General features: G+C 36.9%; 4 protein-coding genes across 4 annotated transcripts; 3 read left to right on the forward strand and 1 right to left on the reverse strand.

Moving 5' to 3' along the window:
- Positions 1-2,818: 2,818 nt before the first annotated feature.
- Positions 2,819-6,150, forward strand: LOC134821494 (vacuolar protein sorting-associated protein 28 homolog). Its single transcript, XM_063832234.1, has 6 exons — positions 2,819-2,824; positions 3,957-4,027; positions 4,289-4,456; positions 4,672-4,804; positions 4,918-5,098; positions 5,531-6,150. The coding sequence occupies exons 2-6, from the start codon at positions 3,959-3,961 to the stop codon at positions 5,643-5,645; spliced, it is 666 nt and encodes a 221-aa protein (XP_063688304.1). The 5' UTR covers positions 2,819-2,824; positions 3,957-3,958; the 3' UTR covers positions 5,646-6,150.
- Positions 6,151-6,421: 271 nt separating this feature from the next.
- LOC134815223 (CWF19-like protein 1) lies at positions 6,422-8,068 on the forward strand. Its single transcript, XM_063823741.1, is given in 2 exon segments — positions 6,422-7,832; positions 7,835-8,068. Coding segments are annotated over 2 exon segments (1,560 nt in total). The 5' UTR covers positions 6,422-6,424; the 3' UTR covers positions 7,987-8,068.
- Positions 8,069-8,282: 214 nt separating this feature from the next.
- LOC134815234 (uncharacterized) lies at positions 8,283-13,320 on the forward strand. Its single transcript, XM_063823752.1, has 7 exons — positions 8,283-8,351; positions 8,540-8,614; positions 9,281-9,432; positions 9,589-9,715; positions 9,872-10,190; positions 10,330-10,430; positions 12,697-13,320. Exons 1-7 carry the CDS (start codon positions 8,283-8,285, stop codon positions 12,886-12,888), a joined length of 1,035 nt encoding a protein of 344 aa, XP_063679822.1. The 3' UTR covers positions 12,889-13,320.
- LOC134823504 (uncharacterized) lies at positions 10,639-11,833 on the reverse strand. The gene is made up of 3 exons (XM_063834992.1): positions 11,698-11,833; positions 10,967-11,592; positions 10,639-10,857 (listed from the first exon to the last, which is right to left on the reverse strand). Exons 1-3 carry the CDS (start codon positions 11,831-11,833, stop codon positions 10,639-10,641), a joined length of 981 nt encoding a protein of 326 aa, XP_063691062.1.

The raw sequence follows: 13,320 nt of genomic DNA on the forward strand, positions 1-13,320 counted from the left end.
TGATTTCGCTCAAAACAATAGAACTCAATAGGGTTTCAATATTTTTACATGAAATTTTCAGAATCAACGTAGAATCGCATTTCGACCTTAAGTTTTGGGACAGAATTTTGAGTTAGGCCTTTAAAAAAATTTGGCGGCCAAATTCCAAATTTTGCAATGCGAAATTCAGAGTTTAGGTGTCCTCTTTGATCAATTCCTTACGTTTGAAGACCAAGTCAACTCAATCATCAGTTGTTGCAACATCCATTTGACGAACCTTTGAGTCATAGGCTCAAAGCTTAACTATGACCTAAAAAGACAGCTCGTCCACTGCTTGATCTTTTCAAAACTGGACTATTGCAATGGACTACTATATAATGGCTTACCTGATTTTCTCCTTAGAAACTCCAGAAAGTACAAAATTCCTGTGTTCGATTCTTGTTTGGTAGAAAAACTATTGCAATGGACTACTATATAATGGCTTACCTGATTTTCTCCTTAAGAAACTCCAGAAAGTACAAAATTCCTGTGTTCGATTCTTGTTTGGTAGAAAAGCTATTAAAAATGGGACAGTGTTACTCCATTCCTGAAAAAGGCCCATTTTCTTCCAATAAGACAACGAATAGAGTATAAAATTGCTCTAACCGCGCCGTATTCAAATGCGTCAACAACATAGCTCCAGACTATATCACCAAATGCATTGACATCAAGAGTCAACCTGTATGTGCAGTGTACTACGAACTGAACAAGATTATTTCCTCCTAGATGTTCCTCCTGCTCCAAACTATAGTAAAACAGCTCAGAGAAGTTTTTGCTACTGTGGACCCTCCGTTTGAAATAACATTCCCACATCACTCCATAAAGATCTATATCACACTCTGTTTGAAAGCTATCTTGCATATGGTATAACTGTCTGGGGAGGGGCATCTAACAAAAAACTTGAACCTCTGTTCAAAGCACAGAAAATGTGTGCCCGCATAATGTTTGGAGATAAAGAAGCATACTTGGATAAATTTAAAACTAGTGCACGATGCAGACCCTACGGGGAGCAAATCTTGGGCAAGGAATTCTACAGAAAGGAGCATACAAAACCCCTCTTCAACACTCATGAAATCATGAATGTGCATAATCTGTACTTCTACCATTGTATTAATGACATCTTCAAGGTCTTGAAATATAGAACCCCTATATCACTATACTCCCTCTTTGAAACATCTGGCAGACTTGGCAAAGAGACACTCATTCTCACACCTAAACCATCAGACAGCTACATATACAGAGCAGGGACAATATGGAATACAGTACGACAAAATCTCATGCTAACTACATTCACCTGTTATAAGCCCAATCACCTCAAATCATCCATAAGAATCACCATCACTCACACTCAAAAGGAAGGAGAACCAAATGACTGGAACTTAGCCTTAAACAGCGTTCGACAAAATTCAAAAACTTTAAAATTGACCTTGCCTAGATTACTTAAGCTTGAAAAAGCGGTAATATCTTAGCAAAATATAACTTGCAGCAGCCCCATACCTTGTCATGAACATAATATCGAAACTACCTCTGTGATCACATCTTTCTCTGGGTGCAAAATGAATATATATAGGTTTATTAGTTTTATAGAAATTTAAAAGTTCTATAGAAATTTATTATATAAGGATTATAAACATTTTGTTTGTGTGTTTTGAGTTATGCATTTTTATACCTATTTTAGAAGAGATTTTTATAGAATGTTACAAGTGCAGTAGGGTCAGTTTCAGACGAATTAAGCATAAATGACATCATTGCCATGTCTGAAGTGGTTTGTAAATGGGCCATTGTTAGCCCCAAGCGTTTTGGTCCCTCATTCCTGCCACTCAGCATTGCCTACTGTAAAGTAGAAATTTTTCTAAGATAATAGAGAAACTGACCTTGTCTCACTAAATTCAACCACTTAGGTACCATAATAAAAATACTAACAACCAAATAAAGTTTTTTAAATAATTATATACAATCACCAAAAATATTTCCTCAAGTTTACTTCTAGCTAACTAATTCGTGGTTTAAGCTCTTATTTTATTTATGATTAAAGGAATGTAAAATAAAACTTTTCGTTTCATTGAAAAAACTTTTCGTTTCATTGAGCTTCCCTATAAATTGAGAACATTGACTGATATTGCCTTGTTTAAAAAGAGACTCATCTTTTTGAAAAAGTATTCATATAAGTTTCATAAAATAGCATACTTCATAAATTGCTAAGTTCTTATGTACATGTTCATTGTTTATGAGTCGCTTTAGATGGCTTGAACTGAATCTTTAGATTTTGAGTTCTCTTTGGCTATAAAGCGATGTATACATTTTTAGTTATTATTATTATTTTTTTTTTGAAAGAAAGACATGCCATGAGAAGTCAGAAGATTTGAGTGAATTTTATATTATTTAATCATACTGTTCCTGTGCGACATGGTATCTATTTAATTTCAATTCGTCAAAATATTTTATTGTGTTAACGACCTTGAGAAATTAACTTCCGACAAATCTGTTTTAATTAGCAAAATCGAAAAAATATTAAGGGGCCTGTTAATAATTAATTAAATTATTAACTATTTTAGATTTGATGATAATAATAATAACATCACTTTAAACTTCTATTAATTGTTTCCATAATTTAGGAGATACACCATGGCATGTAGTTAATCCATTGGAGAGTGCCCTTGCTCAAAGTATGAAATGGATCTCCATCTGATAGCTGTTTCTGCTGCCTCAATTTTGGGATCTCTCATCGTTCTTGCTATCTTCATAATCTCAGGTAACAGAATGATTTGTTTATCAAAAGGTGAGCCCTATATTTAAATAATTTGCGGTACTATAATTTTGTACTTCGTTTGTACTTCCCTATCAATAATTTGTATAAACCATTTTTCAGCGTGGTTTGTCCTATGGAAGCTGCTTCTATCAAAAATGCCTGTTTTTAGGGCCATGTTTGGTTTGGACAGAGAAGAAACTGTAGCTGATCAGGCAGCTGTTCCACCTACAGAGAAAGCAAGGAACAGAAAAGTTGACTAAGATGTTTTAAATATAAAGTGATTCCTTATTATATTGCAATCATTGAGTGTACTGGCGGTTTTTTCACTATTTTTACTTGGCATAGATCTGCGCTGGTTGTAAGAAAATGTGCTTGAAAATGTTAGATTTCGTAAAAGTGTTATAAATTCATCATAACAGGCATAAATTACCAACATTAAAATTTGTTTTTCAGATAATGACATACAGTTAATCATACTTCATTAATTTGATAAGAGTATAATAATAAGAAATTTAAGAAAAATTTTTAAAGAGATAACTATTAACTATATACATTGAAAGATCTGCTGTTGTTGTTTTTATATTCTTGTAGGACCATTCGCGTTATTAAGATATTAATAATCATTAAATAAATTTGAATTTTTATCTTTTATGAGTAGCTGAAATAAGGGGCAAGAGCAAAGCTTTTAAATTATTCAAATTATTATAATTTTTATAAATTTGTTTAAACGATTTCTAAAAGCAAATATGATAGAAACGTTTGCTTGACCACACAGTGCGGGAATGCAAAAAAGTTACTGCAAAGTATTTTTGTTGAATTTAGACGACTTCTAGTGGGGACGTGACATAAATATCAAAGCAGACTTTATTCCAAGTCCCTATCAGTTTTCTTGGCAACTAAGTGTTTTTAATATAATGATCTTAGTGTGTTTTAATTTATGTTCAGAATTTGATGTTAACAATTTATTTTCAGTGTCTGCCATTGACTATTTTCATAAGCTGACATTAAACTACAAAAGAGTTTCCTAACCGTAACTACTTTTATCTGCAGCGCATGATTATAATTTAAGCTAAAGCTTTAATAAAAAACTTGATGCAAACAGTATTTTATTGTTAACTTTGCCATTGCCATTGTACTGGTTAGAAAAGACTTATTTTCATGAAGTTAAACCATTTCCTCTGCGGTATAGGAATGTATTCAGCTAATAGTGGCAGACGTCATGAGAGAAGGTTCGACACAAACAGACCTGAATTATATGAGGTTGGTGCATTTTCAATTAGTAAAACCAATCACTATTTAACCAAAGACGCTATTTTAGTTTGTTGTGCATTTGTTGCTTTTAAATTAGATTTATTCCGAAATTTTCGGAGTATTTAAAAACTCTGTTTTTTAAGAGATGACATCAAAATTCATAAAAATTGTGTCTGCACTCAACCCTAAGTAACTTATTTTAAGCTAATCTTGTCTGCTACTCAGCATACAGTACAGAAATTTAAAAGATTAATATATAAAACTTGCCAGGAGGTGAAGTTGTTCCGAAATGCTCGTGAAAGGGAAAAGTATGACAACATGGCTGACTTGTTTGCGCTTATCCAAACACTACAGTGCCTGGAAAAAGCTTACATTAAAGATGCTCTTACAGCTAAAGAATACACTGAGGCGTGCTCCAAACTTTTAGCACAAGTCAGCGTGAGTATGCAAGCTTCCTTTGTTGAGGCTAGGGGGGGGGGGGGAGGCTACAACACGACTACTGGACCGTGTCTTATGGCCTGGAATACTTTCCTAATTTATATACATCTGACATTTTGTAGTACATGAACTGAACTGTTGTAACATGGACTGTAAAATTATCTTTGTCAGTAGTGAATTATGTAATTAATTTAGTGTAACATATTTTGTCGTAGGCAGCATTCAACCTGGTTAAATCGAGTGCCTACCCAGACATACCAACATTTATGAAGGAGTATTACTTGGACTGTCCTGCAGCGTTACAGCGAATTGAGGAGGGCAAGCCAATCACTATACAGGATAACCAAGGTGAATACAAAACTTAATTCTAAATTAATGTAATAATATAATTAAAGTAGTGTCCTGTTTTTTAGCACAGCTGTCCAAAACTACCAAACATTTAATCATCCAAATCATTTCAGGAAATATCAGCAAGAGTATAGCTGATGTGATATCTTTGTACATCACTCTGTGTGACAAACTTCAAATGGATATGAGAGCTAAGGATGAGCTGTACACCGATTTGAAATGCTTGGCAGATGTTCTAGACCGGATGAGTAACCTACCGTCCGACTTTGATGGCACGAAGAAAGTATATTTCTGGTAAGTTCTTTATGTTATTTCTACGTCCAAGTATTTAGTATTACTCGATTTTTTCCTTTTTGACTATCGCATATTGCAAAATACACAGTACATCAACTACGAGAAGGAAAAATATACAACTAAAGCCTCAGGACCAAGGAAATGTAACACTTTAATAATAATTGTTCAACATAAAATCAGGTTCACAATTAAAACTCCGCCCAATTCCAGTCATAATCCTAAGAGAGTAAGAGCTTAATATATTAAATTATTTTCTTAAGGTAGCTCATTTAACAAGTTGAATTTGCTCAGGGTTGGGGAACTGGACAAGTTGTATTTAACAAGTTGAATTTGGTCAGGGTTGGGGAACTGGACAAGTTGTATTTAACAAGTTGAATTTGGTCAGGGTTGGGGAACTGGACAAGTTGTATTTAACAAGTTGAATTTGGTCAGGGTTGGGGAACTGGACAAGTTGTCTGCAGCAGATACGCTAGATGAAGAGCAGGTCAGACAGATGGTATTCGACCTGGAGTCCAGCAGGGAAGCATTCGTCCGAACACTTGGATAGGAACTGGGCTTGCTGAAACTTACAGATATTATTCTTTGTTTCATATGAACATAACTTCATAGTTGATCGCTTGGAAATTCGATGAATTATTTTATTGATGTTCCCTTATATGATAAATTTCGATTAGACTCTGTGAAGATTACCAGAGAAAGTTTGATATTGAATCCTGAATCAAAGTTAATCGCAGTGTTCGAACTTTAATCATTTATTTTGTCGTTCAGAGCCTTACAGAATTACAACCTCTCAGGTCCTTTTTGTACACTGATCAGACCTTGCATAATTAATTTTTTAGATCTGAAATTGAAGCTACGTTTTTAGGATACTGGGTATTAGGTTGCAATATGTTAGCATTTCAAATACCTAACACTGATTTTAAAGGTGTATTTTAAATGGGCACTTTTTGATAAAATGAGAAATGTAATTTTACCAAATGTTGAACTCGATAACAATTGTACAATTTTGTTCAATATTGTTGTATTTTGTAAATATTTATGTTCTGATTTTATTATCACGTTTACTTTACATGAAACCAATAATATTATTCATCAGTTCCGTTAGATAAATTTATTTACTCTTCATGCTGTTCTACAATATTTAGAATGAAATATTGAAGATAACAGAATTTATATTACAAATTATTTCACAACATCTTGAGTCAAGACTCAAGTATGGTTACATGTTTCCTAGACTGGAATATAAATGTTTCCATCGATGTTTGCTTTGTATCATACACAACAACTACAAACGCACATTCCCTTGACCCAGATTATCTTAAAGGAATGTCAAAGGAAACTCTGAAGATCCTGGTGGCTGGAAGTGTGCAAGGAAACTTCAAACAGCTCTGTTCACGTGTAAACACTGTCAACTCAAAAAGTGGACCATTTCACCTTCTTCTCATACCTGGTCACGTGATAGGAGATAACGCTGAGTCCTGGCTCAGTCTCAGAGATGGCACTTACAAGCTGGATGTTCCCACTTATATCTTAGGTGCTACAAAAGAGTCACATACCGCTTATTTCTCGCATATTGTAGACGGGGAGGTTACAGAAAATGTGACTTATTTAGGAAGGAGAGGTGTGTACACAACCACTAACGGATTATCTATAGCTTATATCAGTGGTGTGTTCGGAGATGGCATGTCAAATGAGCCTCACTGTTACACTGAAACAGATCTGAACATTCTACAGGCTCAGTCAGGCGTTATGAATGGTATTGATATTCTCATCACTAGTCAGTGGCCCTCTGATGTCCTGAGGTACGTTAAAAAACCAGATTTTAAAGTACCCGAGGGTATTCCTGAGTTGTCACATCTTGTCAACACCATAAAACCTCGGTATCACTTCGTATCAGGCCCGTACTACGAGCGACTCCCCTACCGCAACCACAAGATCCTGCACGAGAAAGCAACCTATTGTACTCGTTTCCTTTCCTTAGACTGTGCAGGAAATAAAACTAAGAGTAAGTGGTTGTATGCTTTAAATTACGTTCCCATGAAACACCTTACTGATGCGGAACTGAGAAAACAACCTGCAGAAACCACAGAAAACCCTTACATTGAGGTTGAAAAAGAGCAAAACAAAGTAGAGGATTTGAAGCAGCAGCACTTTTACAGCACGGGTGACAAGCGCAAGATGACTGCTGCACCCGGTGGTGCTGACAGCAAGGAGAAGAAGAAAGAGAGTTGCTGGTTCTGTTTGAAATCACCAAATGTTGAGAAACATTTAGTCATATCTGTTGGTGCTTCGATGTATTTAGCGCTTGCAAAAGGCGCATTAAGCAACGACCACGTAATGATTGTCCCGACCAACCACATTAAATGTCAGCAATTCTTGGAACCAAACCAGCAAGAAGACGTAGAAAAGTTCAAACGAGCTTTAAGAACCCTGAACAGAACAAACAAGAAATCAACGACAGTGTTCTTTGAGCGCAGTCTGTCCACGTCACACATGCAGATACAGGCTGTACCAGTTGCTCGATACTCTGTTAACGACATTAAGGACGTGTTCTATACCTTCGCTGATAAGTATAACCTAGAGGTACAGGAAATACCGGTTGGTGAGGATTGGAAGGAAATGGTACCTCCTGGAAGTGATTACTTCATTGCTGAGTTCGAAAACCAGGATAAACTGGTGTTTTTGTGTTCTCAGAAAGTCAGGTTCCCTCTTCAGTTCGGCAGGGAAGTGTTGGCATCGAGGAACTGCTCAACATGCCCAGGAGAGTTAGCTGGAAGGAATGTAAAATATCTAAGGAGCAAGAGGAACATGATGTTAAGCAGTACAGAAAATCTTTTACCGAGTTTGATCCTTTCAAAGTTGATGATTCAGATAGTGATTCAGATTGATAAATTGGTAACAAATCTTGATTTCTTATATTATTATAATTTTCATTTTGTGATATAATGCATAATGCATTATAGCATATTGACGAAGCGTTTTCTATTTCAGTTGACACACTTTTTAGTATTTATTGTTGTAATGGATAAATTGGTCTTAATTTTGCGAATTTAACTGTTTTATCATCGATTTTCAGAAAAGTAAAATAATCAGAAAAACGATCATGAAATGAATTCAGCGCGTGTAAATTGTATTGTTACTTTCAGTTTAAATTCAGTTTACTTACTAACCCTCTCCTAGTAGGATGACTCTGATATCTCAGTGTAGCCGCTTGTTGGCTCAAACGTCCTCTCGCAACTTTGCACAAACCTCGGTTCGTGTATACCAGTGTATACTGTGTATACAGTGCAGTGTATACTGTATACCAGTGTATACAGTGTACTCTGATATTAAGTCAACTTGGCATGCAAATCATTCTATCAATCTTTGCTTTATCTTGTTAAAAGATTTCAGTCAGCGTCATGTAAATACGACTAACTTGCTAACCATGTTTATTTTCAGAGAGCATTCCTTCCTAGTATTTCTGGTTGGAGACAGGGCGGCCGATCAGGTGGTTCTGGTCCCAAATTCAACTATGTGAGTTTAACGTGGTATTTAAGTCATCGTAGCTAACGGTTATCCAAAACTCTGAAAATTATTCGTTCCTGTCGACGGAAAATTAAATCATACATGAAGCATTCAGCATTTCGATTTTACTAGATATGTTTTGCGACAAGTTTTTTCAATCTATATTATTTATATTCCACGATTCTATGAATTTCTTAAATTTTTAACGAGTTTTTCTCTCCGAAAATAGACCTATGTCTAGAAGGTCGGAAATTTTCACTCTACGTCATGGAAAACGCACAGTTTGTAAAGTTGTAGCGAGAGTGAAATTTTAGCATCACGTTACGCGCGTATTTGACGCGCGGTAATGAGACTCTACTCATGGTTACGTGAAATGACAGGTGCCTTCTTGCATGCCATCATCAATACGACTTCTGAGTTCCTAGTTTATCCTTACCCATTCATAGTTGTTTTTAAAAAAGGATTAAAAACAGACAAATAAGATGAGTAGCTCCTTCATGGTAAAGTTCAGCTATCTCACATCCGGAACAAATTTTCGACATTCCAGCTGTGCTTTCCTCATCTCCCAGTCCCAGAAACTTGTTGGTTTATACATTCATCCTACTTCAACTAACGTGCTGCCGCTATCTGATTGACGTCACTCTTCGCGCCACTGATAACGTTCCAACATTTCAGAGTTATGGATTTGTTGGGTTGCTGGGAGCTGCTGTGTGCAGTGTTGGAGTTGCCCTGAACGACGGTCAGATTAGTGCTGATGAGTTAGAGCTTGCTCACGGGCACATGCACTGGGAGCACAAGGAGTGGAACAAGTCGTATGACCACAAAGCGTGAGTTCTTATTCTCTTTCTGAATTTCTGTTCTATACTGTAAAATAATGAGTATAGATTTATTCTGAGACTTTAAGATTTTTCAAACCAGTTATAATTTTAATCTTTAAGATGCATATAATCTCAGTATTGCATTTTAATGATAAAATCCAACAGATTACGGCGTGGTTTCCAAGTTTACAAGGAGGTTTGTCAGGCATGTCACAGTATGCAATACTTCTACTGGAGAATGCACATTGATGTGACTCACACCAAGGAGGAGGTCAAAGAGATGGCAGCTGAGGTACTGTTGTTTATTACGTCTTACGTATTTATTATTAGGTAATATGATAAACTGTAAAGTTTAAATTGTTCCAAAGCACAACACTGTTACAACCTACAATATCCTCCTAACATTGAGACTACGTTGTTTTTTATTTTAAGTAAATTAAATTCTCAGTACATGTATCCGGATGTGGACGATGAAGGTAACGCAATTGAGCGACAAGGTGACATCCAGGACTTCATGCCGGCTCCCTACGATAACGAGATTAAGGCCCGTCTCGCTAACAATGGCGCCCATCCACCTGACCTGACCTTGATTAATGTTGCTCGGGAAGGAAACGAGGATTACTTGTTTAGTCTGTTGACCGGGTACGAAGATGTGCCTCCTGGTCAGGCTGAGCCAGCAGAGGGGCAGGCTTATAACCCTTACTTCCACGGATACTATATCGGCATGGCTCAGCAGCTTTACAACGAATCTGTCGACTATGAGGATGGTAGGAAGGATTTCTAACATGTAGCTTTGTTTTGACTGTGCAATTTAATTACTCATCAAACTCGTTGCTGCCTCGTACTGGAAGAAAGAAACGTGAATTATCCAAATATGGAGTTTATACTGACTCATTTTATTTCCAGGCACTATCCCGTACCAGTCTCAAATCGCAAAGGATATTATCCAGTATCTGGCCTGGACCGCTCATCCTTGGATGGACGAAATGTCTATGTATGGAATGAAGGTTTGTTTATTTAGAGTTAAAATTTAGATAATATTCCTTTTACATTTTGGTATCGCTAGTGACTGTTAAAGGGCAAATCATGCACTTTTAAGGCATACCTCTTTTACACTTAAAGCCTAAAACTGGGACCAACTTTAAATTACTTTTCCTGCTCAACCCTTACTCTTTACAAAGTAAAACTCAGTTTATCTGTAACTTGGAAAATAGATTAAGTGAATATCTTGACATTTTCTTCGTTGATTTCCCTGACAAATTCTGACAGTCTGGTGACTCCTCGACCTGCGTAGTCTATAAGAACTAAGTTGATAGGTCGATGTGCTTCATGCACTAACTCCCTGTTTATCTGTACAATGGTGTGTAACTCTGTTCCGTCACATAGTCCGGCCAAGTCCCACAGGCACAATCCAAAAGTGAAATACCAGTCCACCTGAAATATTTTAATGGATGTTCTTATGGATCACAAACCAGTCATCATAAGAATTTCTAAAAAATCTAAAAATTTCGTAATTTTACAGTTGCTGAGTTATCCAAATCACCTGAACTGGGAAGTAGTCGTCTGTAACTCGATACCAATCACTCTTAAAAACATCCATGATTTCTTTCTTAGAGAAACATGAAGATGTGGCCCCTACTCCTCTGAATGATTCTACTTGACTCAAACTATTGAAGGGTTTGCCCATCCAGAAACCACCGTTAGTGTGTATAAGCAGCCTCTTATTACTGGTTATGGCGTCCCCCAGACGTGGATTAGAGTCAGGGTTGATCCTGACTTTAGAAGAGGTGCGGAATATGGATAATATCTCATTACCCAGATGTTTCTTTATGTATTCTCTAGAAGTTTCCGCGTGATCTTTAAACCGTATGAGAACTATCTCGTCCCTGTTTTGTCCCATGAACTCCTCAATCTCCAACAGAGCCCTCTTAAGAGAGTGGGAGTAAGCACAGCCGATATTCTCGTTACAATGAGCTAGTACGAGGCCATTCTCCCACCAATCTCCACTGTTCTCTGAGATGTGAGCCAGATCCAGGTCGAAGTATCTGATCCCTAGTTGCAGCTGCTCTGTGATTGACTTGTCCTGGTTCCGCACCAGGCAGCTAGGAGCTGGTAGTCCACTGTACCAGTACAGCAGCCCATTAGCTCCTGCTCCAGAGTTATGAGTACCTGGGTCGGGGGAATATATTGAGCTGGAGGAAGTACTCAACAGTAACCGCGCTAATTAAATAGAATCTGAAATGAGCATTTGGCAAAACTAGAACAGCACCTTACCTGCAAGTGTAAAGTAATTCAGACGAAGATTGCAAGCACCAGATATGCCATTAACTTTGGTGCACTTATGGTACGCGAAAAGGTCTGCCAAGTCCCCCGCAGCTGTACAGAACAGAAAAGCAAGCAGCAACAACATCTTGCTACGTGTCAAATCGGGCAGGATTTCGAGATAGAGTTGAGTGTCAAATGCGGAGCAAGGGAGTTAGTCAATTTGGTTTCCACCAGGTGTCTTATGTAGCACCTTGAGATTCAGTGTGATGTCGTTAGCAAGAAGTTAATGTATACACGTTCAAACCGAGTATCTAAATTTTCTACGTCGACAGTCGACACAAGGTCCCTTGTGGTAGATTTAATTAGCTCTATGTTACCTGTGCCAAGATTCAACAATTAGATTTAATACTCTAAATTAATTAAAACGACTGCTTACAACGTTTAGTAAGACTATATTTAATACAGAATATTCAATTGAAAGACTTTTACTTACAAGATTACGCCAACATTAACCGAAGAGAGCATCAGCTGATCAATCATTAAGTGTTAATGTTCGATGTATCGGATCATCTCAGCTGTTACCGTAACAAATTATAAATGCAATTAAACAACACATCATACGATTCTGATGTAATGAGTGATACTCTGGTAACCGGTAACTGGTAACTGGTTACTGGTTACTGGTTACTGGTTACTGGTTACTGGTTACTGGTTACTGGTTACTGGTTACTGGTTCTTTGTAAGTTTTGAAGATGAATTACCATTTGACATTTCTAGAACCAACAAGGGGAATCAATAAACCAATTGGGATTTAATGGGAATAAGTAACAGCCACATAAAAAAGTAAATTGTGGAAAGTGTACAATCAGATAGGCACCATTGTTTATGGTGAAAGATTTTGTTCCTGAAATGTGTATAATTAATGTGTATAATTAATGTGCAGTGCGCTAATACACTACACAGAAAACAAATATTTTTCCGAAGACCTAACACCTCTTTCAAATTCAGGCCGTGGCAAGTGCAGCAGCACTGGTCATTATATCGTACATAGCGATGCGAACCAGGCGGAATGGTATCCGATCCAGACAGATTCACTTCACCGTCCCCGGACACGATAAATCGATCACGAAAAACGGAGTCGTCAACAACTTTACCAAGTACAAGGAAGTAGATGATTCTATCGCAAAGATGAAACGGTAATCCCCGTCAACCAGACACCCGGTGATGAAAATAATGCTGCTTCAGTGGGATTTAATTGATGTATTCTCGTCTCGAAGTTAGATTTAGGAAGTTGTGAACTTAGAACTTAATAAACTAAACAGTACACCTCTTTCACGGGAATATTATCCTGTTAAAACAATTTCGTTAACCCTATTAGATATTTGTAATGTGCTCGCTACCCCACTTTAAGTGTCTACTTTCGGCTTTTTATTCCAATTTTATATCCGAGATCTGAGCCGTGACCCATTTTAAAGTAGCATTAGAAGATTCACGGATATTTATTTAACTCACGGGGCCCTCTATTTAAGTTATAATTGGATTTTCATCAAAACTTTTTACGTTTCCGATGGTTGTGTAAGACCGTACATCATGTTGATTTTCGCTTTGTACATTATAATTCAGTGAAAAGAA

The sequence above is a fragment of the Bolinopsis microptera genome, chromosome 1 (assembly GCF_026151205.1).
Source record: "Bolinopsis microptera isolate Bmic1 chromosome 1, MBARI_Bmic_1.0, whole genome shotgun sequence".
In the NCBI taxonomy this organism is placed as follows: Eukaryota; Metazoa; Ctenophora; class Tentaculata; order Lobata; family Bolinopsidae; genus Bolinopsis; species Bolinopsis microptera.

What these genes read in the sequence shown, in the direction of transcription:
- LOC134815234 (XM_063823752.1), top strand. Translation starts at nt 8,283, where the DNA reads ATGACTCTGATATCTCAGTGTAGCCGCTTGTTGGCTCAAACGTCCTCT. An exon ending in CTGGTCCCAAATTCAACTAT is followed by an intron (nt 8,615 to 9,280) that starts GTGAGTTTAACG and finishes CCAACATTTCAG; the next exon opens with AGTTATGGATTTGTTGGGTT. An exon ending in ATCTGTCGACTATGAGGATG is followed by an intron (nt 10,191 to 10,329) that starts GTAGGAAGGATT and finishes TTTTATTTCCAG; the next exon opens with GCACTATCCCGTACCAGTCT.
- LOC134823504 (XM_063834992.1), bottom strand. Translation starts at nt 11,833, where the DNA reads ATGTTGTTGCTGCTTGCTTTTCTGTTCTGTACAGCTGCGGGGGACTTG. An exon ending in GAATTACTTTACACTTGCAG is followed by an intron (nt 11,593 to 11,697) that starts GTAAGGTGCTGT and finishes CCCCCGACCCAG; the next exon opens with GTACTCATAACTCTGGAGCA. An exon ending in ACGACTACTTCCCAGTTCAG is followed by an intron (nt 10,858 to 10,966) that starts GTGATTTGGATA and finishes AAAATATTTCAG; the next exon opens with GTGGACTGGTATTTCACTTT.
- LOC134821494 (XM_063832234.1), top strand. Translation starts at nt 3,959, where the DNA reads ATGTATTCAGCTAATAGTGGCAGACGTCATGAGAGAAGGTTCGACACA. An exon ending in AACTTTTAGCACAAGTCAGC is followed by an intron (nt 4,457 to 4,671) that starts GTGAGTATGCAA and finishes ATTTTGTCGTAG; the next exon opens with GCAGCATTCAACCTGGTTAA. An exon ending in ACGAAGAAAGTATATTTCTG is followed by an intron (nt 5,099 to 5,530) that starts GTAAGTTCTTTA and finishes GAATTTGGTCAG; the next exon opens with GGTTGGGGAACTGGACAAGT.